The 14,369-nt window shown below is 40.3% G+C and overlaps 1 protein-coding gene across 2 annotated transcripts in view; it reads left to right on the top strand.

Annotated features, from left to right (window-relative positions):
* Window positions 1-6,068: 6,068 nt before the first annotated feature.
* tmem163a (transmembrane protein 163a) overlaps window positions 6,069-14,369 on the top strand; it is a 92,976-nt gene continuing 84,675 nt past the window's right edge. Inside the window, exon 1 of one of the 2 annotated variants that reach the window (XM_064944567.1) lies at window positions 6,069-6,527. In XM_064944567.1, the coding sequence (XP_064800639.1) occupies window positions 6,344-6,527 (184 nt within the window). In that variant the 5' untranslated portion in view covers window positions 6,069-6,343. Of the gene's footprint in view, window positions 6,531-14,369 lie in introns of both variants that reach the window. The other variant, XM_064944566.1, reaches the window with a different exon arrangement.

Below are 14,369 nucleotides of genomic sequence, written 5' to 3'. Positions count from 1 at the left end.
AATTAACCCAATTTCAACGTCCCAAAAAAACGTATTTTCAACATCCGGTTAATATGTATGGTGAAAATGATGAATCAGACACCTTATCGATAGCAACAGCTCATAGTCCTCCTGGAATCAGAAGGTTTTTTGACTCAATGGAGGAACATAGTCAGAGAAATGCTGATGAACGTCTTGCTCGAGCTGTGTATGCAACTGGTTCTCGTCTGATGCTCACAGGCAATGTGTATTGGAAGAGATTTCTGAATGTTCTTCGCCCAGCATACACCTCTCCAACCAGACATGCTTTATCTACTCATTTGCTGGATGCAGAGTTCAACAGAGTTCAAATGAAGGTCAAGCAAATCATAGAGAAAGCAGACTGCTCATCTCTGATGGGTGGTCGAATGTTCGTGGGCAAGGAATAATTAACTACATCTCCACCCCTCAACCGGTAATCTACAAGAGCACAGACACAAGGGACAACAGACACGCCGGTCTCTACATTGGAGATGAGCTGAAGGCTGTCATCAATGACCTTGGACCACAGAAGGTATTTGCACTGGTGTCAGACAATGCTGTGAACATGAAGGCTGCTTGGTCTAAAGTGGAGGAGTCCTACCCTCACATCACACCCATTGGCAGTGTTGCCCATGCAATTGAATCTGCTCCTCAAGGACATCATGGCACTGAAAACAATGGATACACTTTACAAGAGAGCAATGGAAATGGTTAGGTATGTGAAGGGTCATCAAGCTATAGCAGCAATCTACCTCACCAAGCAAAGTGAGAAGAATAAGAGCACCACATTGAAGCTGCCCAGCAATACCCGTTGGGGTGAGGAAGGAGTCTCTCCAAGAAATGGCCATATCACAGTCTGCCGATATGGACAGCCCTATCAAGAGGATCCTCTAGGATGATGTATTTTCCAGCAGCCTGAAACCTATAGCAGTAGCCGTTGCATGGATTGAGGGAGACAATGCCATCCTGCCTGATGTTCAAACTCTGCTTGAACATGTAAGAGGAGAAACCGGTACTGCCCTCCCAACTTCACAGTTGCTCCAAGCAGTGGAAACTACAGTTCTGAAATACATCAAAAAGCGTGAAGACTTCTGCCTGAAGTCCATACACACCACAGCGTACATGTTGGTCCCCAAGTATGCTGGCAAGAGCATCTTGTCTGGTGCAGAGATCAACAAGGCCTATGGTGTCATCACTACCATGTCTTGCCACCTTGGCCTGGATGAGGGAAAGGCTCTTTGCAGCCTGGCGAAGTACTAGTGCTTTGGGATGGTGGTGCAATATGGCAGTTGTGCCAACATATCTCAGCAGCCACCTGCTGGGAGGGACTTTGTGGATCTGAGGCTTTTTCCCCTGTTGCCTCCATCCTCCTCCAAATCCCACCAACATCAGCCGCCTCAGAGCGCAACTGGTCCTTGGACATTGAGGAGGTTCAGGGAGAAGACATGGACGCCTGAGAGGAAGACAGTCTAGAAACTGAAGCTTTGGTTATCATTTTACAGATGTACTGTATGTTGAAATGTTTTTGGGAGATGCGATGGATCATTGGGGATCATTCAATATTATTCAATAATACAAAATCATCCCATATGAAGAGTCAGCTTCATAGAACTGTTTGGCCATAATGACCATTGTTATGTTTGGAGGAAAAAGGGCGAGGCTTGCAAGTCGAAGAACACCATCCCAACCATGAAGCACAGGGCTAGCAGCATCTTGTTGTGAGGGTGCTTTGCTGTCGGAGGGACTGGTGCACTTCACAAAACAGATGGCATCATGAGGGAAGAAAATTATGTGGATATATTGAAGCAACATCAAGACATTAGTCGGGAAGTTAAAGCTTGGTCTCAAATGGGTCTTCCAAATGGACAATGACCCCAAGCATACTTCCAAATTTGTGGCAAAATGGCTTAAGGACAACAAAGTCAAGGTATTGGAGTGGCCATCACGAAGCCCTGACCTCACCTATAGACAATTTTTGGGCAGAACTAAAAAAGCATGTGCGAGCAAGGAGGCCTAGAAACGTGACTCAGTTACACCATCTCTGTCAGGAGGAATGGGCCAAAATTCACCCAACTTATTGTGAGAAGCTCGTGGAAGGCTACCTGAAACGTTTGACCCAAGTTAAACAATTTAAAGGCAATGCTACCAAATACTAATTGAGTGTATGTAAACTTCTGACCCACTGGGAATGTGATGAAAGAAATAAAAGCTGAAATAAATAATTCTCTCTACTATTATTCTGACATTTCACATTCTTAAAATAAAGTGGTGGGCCTAACCAACCTTTTTTTACCAGGATTCAATGTCAGGAATTGTGAAAAACTGAGTTTAAATGCGTTTGACTAAGGTGTATGTAAACTTCTGACTTCAACTGAGTTTATATACACGTGTATATATATATATATATATATATATATATATATATATATATATATATATATATATATATATACAGTAGAATGACTCCATCTACACTGGATGTTTTCTTACATGTTTTTACTGGTCCAGTTATTAGTGTGGATTACATGTACCAATTTAGCAGGCTACACTCTATCCCGATTAAAAGAAGGACAAGAAAGCATAGCCAATAAGACTATTAGGATGATCCCCTTGTTTGTTTGTCACCATTTACTGACTGACTGGAGTTGCACTTACCACAGTGATTTTAGGAATTCCAATGGAATAGATCTTTAATAGTGCTAAAAAAGAAGGCAACATACAGGTTATAATTGAGACTAATCAATAAAAAATAACATAATCAAGTGGCACAACGTTAACATAAATATATGTCTGTCGTACCACCTGATGTGATTTTTAGAAGCTTGTCTTGCATATCAGGTGTTGCTGGAAGTTGATAGACAGACACCCATAGGCCCACACCACAGTAGCCTTGTATTCACATGGAAGAAAAACAGAGAATAAACAACCTATCATGTGATCAAATCCTTTCCCTTTAGAATATACATTATTTGTTCCACAATCTCCACACATCTTTGAGTAGGTAGGTGGAACACATTGAGCAAACGTGGCCATCCTTACTGTGGTCTGTGCTTACCAGACTTCCAGTGAGGCTGCTGCCTACATACAGACTTGTAAGCACTGGCCACTTTAATAAATGGAACACTAGTCACTTTAAAAATGTTTACATATGTTGCATTTCTCATCTCATATGTATACACTCTATTCTATACTATCTATTGCATCTTAGCCTATGCCGCTCTGATATTGCTCATCCATATAGTTATATATTCTTATTCCATTCCTTACTTAGATGTGTGTATTAGGTATTTGTTAGATATTACTTGTTAGATATTGCTGCACTGTCAGAACTAGAAGCACAAGCATTTCACTACACTCACAATAACATCTGCTTACCATGTGTATGTGACCAATAACATTTTATTTGATGCCACCAGAGGTCTCTACACAGCCCCCAAGTCTAGAACAGACTATGGGAGGCGCACAGTACTACATAGACAGAGCCATGACTAAATGGAATCAAGTAACTCATCCAAGCAGTAAAATTTGATTTAAAAACAGGAAAAAAAGACACTTTATGGTACAGTGGGGACTTTGAAGCAACAATCGGCACAGACACATGCATACAAATGTAACAGATGTTAGTCGTACTCTACTTGCGTTGTGTTTTGTCCAAATAAATCACCCCACACTGTGGTCCCAGTTGAGCATTACTTATTATCTGCTGTTGTTAAATAGGAAACAGCACGTTAGTTGTGCAGGGCTTGATGATGTTGATGGCTGTCGATGGTAAAATCCCTTGCATCACATTTTCATACGGGGGCTAAACAAAATACAATACAAAATGTAACATGTGTAAATAACTGTTATTAAATAGGAAACAGCACGTTAGTTGTGCAGGGCTTGATGATGTTGATGGCTGTCGATGGTCAAATCTGTAGCATGAAAACAACTGTGTTAGCAGTGGGCTTATGTGACCAGCATACTAGCTAACACACTTACTCAATCCCTAACAGGTACCATATACCCACACATGTATAAATCAGCAATGTACAGCAAACTTGTACACATAGTAAATACAAAACAGTATTCAGAACGTGACCTACCCCTTGCATCACATTTTCATACTGGGGAGACCTGACGTTCGCAATCTCCCCCTATCTCAAACTCACTGAAAGTTTGAAACACAGCATAACAAATCTGCCCAATTAGCTTATTCGCTTGAAATATGCCCACTTCGGTTGATCCGCCCACTTCTGTTGACACATCACTTTCAGAGACACTCCACCCATAACTCAGAAAATGCGGCAAGTCAATAAAATTCAGCCATAGACTAAGTTATGTGCCAAATTGACTGTTTACTGGATGTACACTGCAATATATACTACAATAAATGAATGTACACTACAATACCAAAAGTATGTGGACACCTGCTCATCAAACATTTCATTCCAAAATCATGGGAATTAATATGGAAATGGTTCGTTTCTGCTAAAACTGCCTCCACTCTTCTGGGAAGGCTTTCCACTAGATGCTGGAACATTGCTGCAGGAACTTGCTTCCATTCAGCCACAAGAGCATTAGTGAAGTTGGGCACTAATGTTGGGCGATTAGGCCTGGCTCGCAGTTGGCGTTCCAATTCATCCCAATGGTGTTTGTTGGGGTTGAGGTCAGGGCTCTGTACAGGCCAGTCAAGTTCTTCCACAATGATCTCGACAAACCATTTCTGTATGGACCTCGCTTTATGCACGGGGGCATTGTCATGCTGAAACAGGAAAGGGCCTTCCCTAAACTGTTGCCAGAATTGTATAGAATGTCATGCTGTAGCGTTAAGATTTCACTTCACTGGAACTAAGGGGCCTAGCCCGAACCATGAAAAACAGCCCCAGACCATTATTCTTGCCAACTTTACAGTTGGCACTATGCATCTCCTGGCATCCGCCAAACCCAGATTTGTCCGTCGGACTGCCAGATGGTGAAGCGTGATTCATTACTCCAGAGAATGTGTTTCCACTGCTCCAGAGTCCAATGGTGCCGAGCTTTAAACCACTCCAGCCGACGCTTGGCATTGTGCATGGTGATTTTAGGCTTGTGTGAGGCTGCTTGGCTATGGAATCCCATTTCATGAAGCTACCGATGAACAGTTCTTGTGCTGAAGTTGTTTTCAGAGGAAGTTTGGAACTATATTGTGAGTGTTGCAACTGAGGATAGACAATGTTTACGTGCTATGCACTTTAGCACTCTGCAGTCCAGTTCTGTGATCTTCACTGCTTAGCCATTGCTGCTCTTAGTTGTTTCCACTTCAAAATAACAGCACTTACAGTTGACAGGGGCAGCTCTATCAGGGCAGTAATTTGACGAACTGACTTGTTGGAAAGGTGGCATCCTAAGACAGTGGCACATTGAAAGTCCCTGAGCTCTTCAGTAAGGCCATTCTACTGCCAATGTTTGTCTATAGAGATTGCCTAGTGTGGCTGAAAAAGTCGAATCCACTAATTTGAAGGGGAGTCCACATACTACTGTATATATTGTGTACGTTGCAAAACTGAAAACTATGTTTTGGTTGGTAATGTGAACCATAGATTAAGCTATTATACACACATACTTTATGTTTATAACTGTTTATTATAATAAAACAACAGGTGCATCCGGCGTTCTGTTTTCTGCTATGTGCAGTTTGCGCCACCTTGTGGACTCATGCTTTCAAATTGCTGAAAACCCCCACTATTGATTGAGTTGCATTCACTCATACCATTCAATCCATTACTGAAGTTTAATCTATTACTTGTAAAACCAGATCAACTGTAGGCAACGTTGAAAAGTAACCTATTAAAATAATTAATATCAAACTAGAAAAGATATTTACAAACCCCAGGTAGCCTATCGATAACACTAAAGGTTATTATTTTCCAGGTAGAAATGAGAGAAATAGTGTATATAATCCAAACCCACCGATACTGTATATTGACAGTTGTTTTTTTGAGCGGGGTTCTTGCATTTTGCGCATGGTTGCGTGCATGGATTTAGAGGGAGGGGTGAAAAAGTTGCTGTGTCTCAAATCGACAATTGAGCATCACATGACAGTTTTATGTCTAGCAAATGCATGTGCTGATAATCAGATCTCTCCTACACAAGTGAAACAAAACCTTAATTTAGGAATCTGCTCACGTCAATTGAGAGGGAGGGGTTTGGGGGTCTGTTGCTGCTGATGCTGTGGTGTGGATATTGCGTTTATCTTTCTTCTAGTCATCGCTGCCTTCACTTCGTGCTTGTCAACACCGGCGGCATTCGCGCCCTAGATGGCTGCACTTGGCAGTCCTTTGTGAGATTATTTTCCCGAGGATTTTTGACCTATAAGTAAACCATGACTGACCCAACAACGCAAGATTCCTTCCCCGTCCCGGATCCCACAATCGTGGATCCTTCAGTTGTAAGAAACGGCGGATGCGCTCCGGAGGCGAACCTATCCAAAAGACCGAGTCAGGGCGATCCTTTCAGTATGGACCGGGACCAAGAGATGAAAATCACGGACAGTGTTGAGGGACAAGGTAGTAAGTAATGCACGGACTACAAACTTTATTGTTGTAAAAGTAAATCCCCACTTCGATGTGATTGGCACTTCTGGACTTTACTTATAGGCCTACCATCTAGAAAGTGGTTTTTAAAATATATAAATTATGAATTTGGTAAATTGTTAATGTGTTCTTCTAATAATATACAACGTGCATAATAGCCTATCAAATACATGGCAATATGTCACACATTTCTTTGAGAGACAAATAATAGTCAAGCATTTTTCTTGTCATTATATTTATCAAGGTGTTAATTGAGTGTGACATCTATTTTTTTCTGGATGAATCACATAACCTATCCACATTCACATACGGGTTTATCAAACAATACACAAATGAATGTACATTCTGAGCCCTAACTCAGTCTGTAATATATATATATATTTTAACAGAGATAATAAGATACAGTTTACAAAACAGTCCTGCAAGAGAGTAGAGAGTCTTTGGTGATGCAGTGGTTATGAAAATTCACTCAATATTCAGAAGTTTTGTCACTCACTCACTCACTCACTCACTCACTCACTCACTCACTCACTCACTCACTCACTCACTCACTCACTCACTCACTCACTCACTCACTCACTCACTCACTCACTCACACACACACACAGGTTAGCACATACTCTTGTTTTATGTCCTGTTTGAAATAATTGTTTAGCACATACTCTTGTTTTAAGTCCCTGTTTGAAATAATTGTGTTCACAAGCACAAAATGTGCTATTGTCCTCAGAAAGGTGGTGAGTACATCATTAATCTTTACTTTTTGGTCACATGCAACATAATCATACATGATTACTATAGCTTATTTGAACTCAATAACTGACATAAATGCTATACATACCTATGTTATATACACTTATAAAACTGGTTGTTGATTGGACAAGCAGCGTTCCAAGCCATGCTGTATTGGCAGTCACAGACACACCTATGCCTGCTAACAGTTCCATCTGAAAATGATCACTACTGTGTTCATTGTTGCTGTCCGAATCATCCAGTGGTGTAGTGGTATACCCACTTATTTTCCCGTGGGCGTTCCGTATACTTACTTCTTAATCCCCATTGATATGTACCAAAGTAGTGTAGTGGAGGTATACACCATTTCAATTAAGAAGGCTGATGGAAAAGATCAGCATGTTTAGCTTAAACTGTTGATAAACTATTATTTCTTCACTTTTTAGTCGTAACAATGTACAGACGGCGGTAGGCCTTCGCTTAAATGTTCCAAAATACAATTAGCTGGAAAACAACGTTCTGTAACGTGTACAGCACATGCGAGCGGATTCATTGACAGAGATAGACATATCAGTTAGAAATTTAGAGAGAGGGGGATTATCGTGCAACAATTATCGTGGGTTGCTAATATGACTAGGATAATGCCTTTGGCTGCTAGACAATGAAAGACAATTGAAAGAAAATCAATAGAACATTAGAAAGCATATGAGTAAGTCATACACATAATTGCCTCCACGTTTCTATCGTGGGATTTTGGCTATGCGCTACTTTCAAGTATGGTAGGCCTAAAACATGCCTCCTAATATGAAGTAAAACGTCCAAGTTTCAAACAAATAAGGAATAGCCTATATGTTTTCTAGCGATGCTAATGGTAGGCCTAACCATCTTCTGGTAGATGGAAAAGCTTTCCCAAAACCTTCTATATTAAATGTTAACTACAGTAGCTACAAAGTAGTATACCTTTCAGAATAATATCATGATTATTTACTTCAATCCAATAGCCATTTATTTTGCAAACTCCAACTCATGTGGTACAGAAACACTGCTAATCAAACAACAGTGCTAGGTGCTTCTACACTTTAATTAAGGGTAACTACACTTAAAAATATAAATTTCTTAGATTTTTCCAAGACCTCAAAAGTGGTCTCCTGATGTAGTTTAGGCATGGTTATAGACTTAGAACTGTGTTTCCCAACCCTGGCCCTCATGTACCCCCAGCAGCACACATTTTTGTTGTAGCCATGGACAACCACACCTCATACAACTCATTGAGGGCTTGATGATTAGTTGACAAGTTGAATCAGGTGTGCTTGTCCAGGGTCACAATAAAAAAAAGTGTACTGTTGGAGGTACCCCAGGACCAGATTTGGGAAACACTGACTTAGAACATTCCATTTTCTGTTTGTTTCTGTTTAAAAAACATGTGACTTTGAGAGTGAAGACCTGAAAAAAATGTGCAAAAATCTGAAACCTGTGATTTTGATTTTTACAAGTATCTGTTTCAATGGTAGGATTATGAGTCGCCTACTTGCACAGTACAGCTTGGGTTGGCCTGACTGTGAAAGACCAATATGGGATTTATAATTTTAGGGAATTCAGAGTGTATGTCACTGTTTCTCATAGCATTTTTCACACAGGACGCCTTTCCTTCACGTGTTTGAATTTAAAAAAAATTTTTTTTTTTAGTATACCCACTTCTCCAGACACCACTATACCACTGGAATTATCTCTTGTATTTATCTTGTATTTATGCTAACTCACACATTATTTCCCCTTGCTTCCAGCCTAGTATTTAGTTTGGTACAGCGGTGATTAATATAACCCTGTCCAGCCTCGGAAACAATGTTTCACTTTTGAATTTCTATTTCTGTAGTACCATACATAGAGTGAACGAGACAACCACGTTGCTTCATGCATAAGAACAACCCTTAGCCATGTTATATTGGCCATATACCACACCACCTCGGGCCTTATTGCTTAATTATTCATCATTCATTATTTTCCATATAACGCATAGCCCCTCGTTGATTATCCTTTACATGATCTCTTTCACAAGTTTGATCATAATCCCTTTGTTATCCACATGGAGACTTGAAAATTTTAAAAAATATTACTGGATTGTAACGGATCCCTCTGGGACTTTCATTGCGCACACCTGGCCCCTAGTCTCACTGATTGTATTTGTGTATATGTGCCCTTTGTTCACCATGGTGGGGTTGATTATTATTACTAGGTCCGTTGGTGCGTGCGAGTACCTGTGTGCTGTGTGTTTTGGGCTTTCGTGCCCTTGTGGATTGCACAGATGATTAGGGGTCTCGTCCCCTGTGTTAATCATTGTGAGAGTGTGTGATTTATTTGAGGTACTCCTCTCTCTTTTGTTTGGGTTTCAACTTTTTGTATGGTGTTTGTTTGGTCTTCGTCCCCGTGCCTTTACACGGCATGCCGTAAGTTGGGTGCAATAAATACCCCTATTACGCATTCCTGCATCTGTCTCCCGAATCTCTTTATACCAACGTGACATGGATATGACCAAGGATATGACCAAGGCCCCAATTATGCTTATCATAACTCCCACCCCCGCTTGGCATTCATCTTTGTAATAGTGTGAGACTACACATGGTGGCCCTTTCCCATGCCAAATTATGAACACATTTTTTGTGTGCTTTATGCTGTAATATTTATATTTATGCTTAATGGAAATCCATTTCCAATTGGGTCATATGATGACCAGAGCCATTGTAATGAGATGGTAATATAAACGCCCCAAAAATTATAGTATTTATTTTTAGGGCAATCTCAGTAGAAAGTTTACAAATAGAGAGGTTCAAGACCCTCATAAAACATCACAGTAAATTAGAAGGATGTATTGCAAAAATAAACAATACAATGGTAGTGAACTGGGAAAGATGGGTTAGTCTGTGGACATCTGAGGGTTGGAATTAAGATTGGAATGATTGGTTTATTGGCAGATGTGCATGGATTCCAGTGCAATTAGGAAATAAACTTAAATTTAAGTCTAACTTAAGTCCTCCAACCAGGGGAGAGGGGGGTATCGGCATAATAAATAAAACAATACAGTATATATTTTAAAAAAGGGGTTTAGAAATTATGCAAGTAATGTTACTTGATAGACTTCAATTCTATCTGCTTATTTCATAGCTGATTTATCCCCCTCCCCCCGCCAAGGACCGCCTACTCTAGTACTGTAAGTACCTATCAAAAGCGTCTGTTGAAGACAGACAGGTAAAGTGGTGAAGGAGGTGAAACCCTAACTTCCTTAAAAGGAGCCACTCACCTGTCCTCTGGTTATTCTCAAGCATGCTTCTCTTCCTCACACTCTTGCAAGCAGGGGAATGCGATAATAGATCTCACTCATATTATTAGAGAACAAGAGTTAAGTAACCTTAAGTTCTCTTTCAAATACTTGACAATTTAAAAAATATTTTTATATATATATAGTTACATAAACCAGATAGGTGTAGTAAAATGTGTTATTTTACAGGGTCAGCCATAGTAGTATGCAACCCCTGGAGCAAATTAATGTTAAATTCCTTGCTCAAGTGCACATCGACAGATTTTTCACCTTGTTTGCGCATGTATTCAAACCAACGACCTTTGTGTTTCTTGCCCAATGCTCTAAACGCTAGGCTACCTGCCACCCCAATTTCACTGCATCACTATTGGGATATGACCAACATCTGAATTGCAAAACATACTCCCCGAAGCCAGGGAAGACCCAACATTAGCAACCCTCAGTGGTCCCGAAACTAAGGGAGTACTGCCCCAAAAAGGGGCACAGACAACCCATTTAAGGAAAAATCTCATAACAAAGTGAGGGGAAGCCCAATACAAGGCACATACAGTCTCAACAAGAAAATAGCTTCAAGTGTTTTGTCCAAATACTCATGGATTCTAGTTCTAAAAGAATGGACGACCTGACCAGAGAGGTCCAGGACCTGAAGAACAGTTTGCGTTTTCTCAGGGTCAGCTCGATGAGTTGGAACAGGAGAACGGCAAGAAGACAGCAATCTGTAAGTCATTGATGAAGGACATCAGTTCTCTGTATGAATCCATGATAGCAATGATTGTCTCGAGGGACAATCAAGGCGGAACAACATGGTTGTGGACGGAATTGCAGAATCTCCACATGAGACCTGGATGGATTCTGCAGACAAAGTGAGGGAAATGATCTCTGAGAAATTGAAGATGGACCACAGGAAGATTGAGGTGGAGCACGCCCACAGGACTGGAAAACCCACCACCGTGATAGGCCCAGGCCGATAGTGGTCAAGTTCCTGAGGTTCAAGGACAAGGTAGCTGTTCTGGAAAGAGCAAAGAACTTTAGAGGAACGTATATCTTCCTCAATGAGGACTATCCTGAAGCTGTGCGCCAGAAGAGGAAAGAACTGATCCCAGCCATGAAAGTAGCCAGACTGCATGGAGTCTTGCATCTGTTATGACAGGCTCATTATCCACCCTCCCTCCCAGAAGCCTGGAAGGGATGAGAGAGCCAAGCCTATGGTTTCGGAGCTTCAGCCCCGCAGTACACACACACACACACACACACACACACACACACACACACACACACACACACACACACACACACACACACACACACACACACACACACACACACACACACACACACACACACACACCAATTGATTAATGGACTGCCGAAGGTATATGTTTATCTCTTGCTTTGTTTGCTCTTTTCAGTTTTATGTCTATCTCTGATAAGCTACACGGGGAAGTGCTAAAAATAGCCCATATTAATGTATGTAGCCTTAGAAATAAGGGTGATGAAATCCATAACTTGTTAACATCATATAACATTCATATATTAGCCATTTACGAGACTCACTTAGATAATTAATTTGATGATACATCAGTAGCAATACAAGGATATAACATCTATAGAAGAGACAGACATTATTTTTGGGGAGGTGTTGCTGTATATATTCAGAGCCATATCCCTGTAATGCTTAGAGAAGATCTTATGTCAAGTGTTATTGAAGTGTTGTGGTTGCAGGTTCACTTGGCACAACTAAAGCCTTTTCTTTTAGGTTATTGCTATAGGCCACCAAGTGCTAACAGTCAGTATCTAAATAATATGTGTGAAATGCTTAATAGTGTATGTGATGTAAACAGAGAGGTCTACTTTCTTGACTGGTTTTCATCAAGCTGTCCGCTCAACAGGAAGTTTCTTACTGTAACCAGTGCATTTAATTTGGTTCAGGTTATTAATCAACCTACCAGTTTGTTTACAAACACTACAGGAACAAGATCATCTACATGTATCGATCACATTTTTACTAATGCTGTAGAACTTTATTCTAAAGCTGTATCCGTACCCATTGGATGCAATGATCACAATATAGTGGCTATATCCAGGAAAGCCAAAGTTCCAACAGCTGGGCCTAAGATAGTGTATAAGAGATCATACAAAAGATTTTGTTGTGACTCTTAGGTGGATGATGTTAAAAATATGTGTTGGTCTGATGTGATTAATGAGGAGCATCCAGATGCTGCACTTTACACTATTTATGCAATTGCTTCTTCCAATTATTGATAAACATGCACCTGTCAAGAAACTGACTGTTAGAACTGTTAAAGCACCATGGATTGATGAGGAATTGAAAAACTGTATGGTTGGAAGAGATGGGGCAAAAGGAGAGGCTAATACGTCTGGCTGCACATCTGACTGGCTGACTTAGTGCAAATTGAGAAATTATGTGACTAAACTCAACAAAAAGAAGAATAAACTTTATTATGAAGCCAAGATCAATGATGTAAAGACATTTTTTTTGTTGAGTACTTTAAATGAAATTATGGGCAGAAAGACAAATTCAATTCCATCTTTCATCGAATCAGATGTCTTATTCATCACAAAACCATTTGATGTTGCCAATTATAAAAAAATAAAAAATTGGGCAATGTGGGCAAATTTAGGCAGGAAATGCCAACAACGAACAGTGAGCAATTGTATTCATGCATAAAAAAATGAATAATGAAAAAAAAGCATTGCAAGTTTGAATTTTGTAAAGTTAGTGTGGGAGAGGTGGAAAAATGATTGTTATCAATCAATAATGACAAACCTCCTGGCATTTACAACTTAGATGGAAAGCTACTGAGGATGGTAGATTACTATATAGCCACTCCTATCTGTCATATCTTTAATCTCAAATCAAATTTTATTTGTCACATACACATGGTTAGCAGATGTTAATGCGAGTGTAGCGAAATGCTTGTGCTTCTAGTTCCGACAATGCAGTAATAACCAACAAGTAATCTAACTAACAATTCCAAAACTAATTTCTTATACACAGTGTAAGGGGATAAAGAATATGTACATAAAGATATGAATGAGCGATGGTGCAGAGCGGCATAGGCAAGATACAGTAGATGGTATCGAGTACAGTATATACATATGAGATGAGTATGTAAACAAAGTGGCATAGTTAAAGTGGCTAGTGATACATGTATTACATAAAGATGCAGTAGATGATATAGAGTACAGTATATAGGTATACATATGAGATGAATAATGTAGGGTATGTAAACATTATATTAGGTAGCATTGTTTAAAGTGGCTAGTGATATATTTTACATCATTTCCCATCAATTCCCATTATTAAAGTGGCTGGAGTTGAGTCAGTGTGTTGGCAGCAGCCACTCAATGTTAGTGGTTGCTGTTTAACAGTCTGATGGCCTTGAGATAGAAGCTGTTTTTCAGTCTCTCGGTCCCAGCTTTGATGCACCTGTACTGACCTCGCCTTCTGGATGATAGCGGGGTGAAGAGGCAGTGGCTCGGGTGGGTGTTGTCCTTGATGATCTTTATGGCCTTCCTGTAGCATCGGGTGGTGTAGGTGTCCTGGTGGGCAGGTAGTTTGCCTAGAGGAAAGTCTTTGTCCTCAGTCCTGGAGGGAAGCCAAAGTAATTCCACTACCCAAAAGTGGTAAAGCGTCCTTTAATGATTCTAACAGCAGACCTATAAAATTGCTGCCAGCTTTTAGCAAACTTTGACCAAATAGCATTGTATTTCCCTAAAAACAAATTAACAACATACTTTCAGCATGCTAA

This window comes from Oncorhynchus masou, chromosome 29 (genome assembly GCF_036934945.1).
Source record: "Oncorhynchus masou masou isolate Uvic2021 chromosome 29, UVic_Omas_1.1, whole genome shotgun sequence".
Taxonomy (NCBI): Eukaryota; Metazoa; Chordata; class Actinopteri; order Salmoniformes; family Salmonidae; genus Oncorhynchus; species Oncorhynchus masou.
This window is presented reverse-complemented; position numbering and strand designations above follow the sequence as displayed.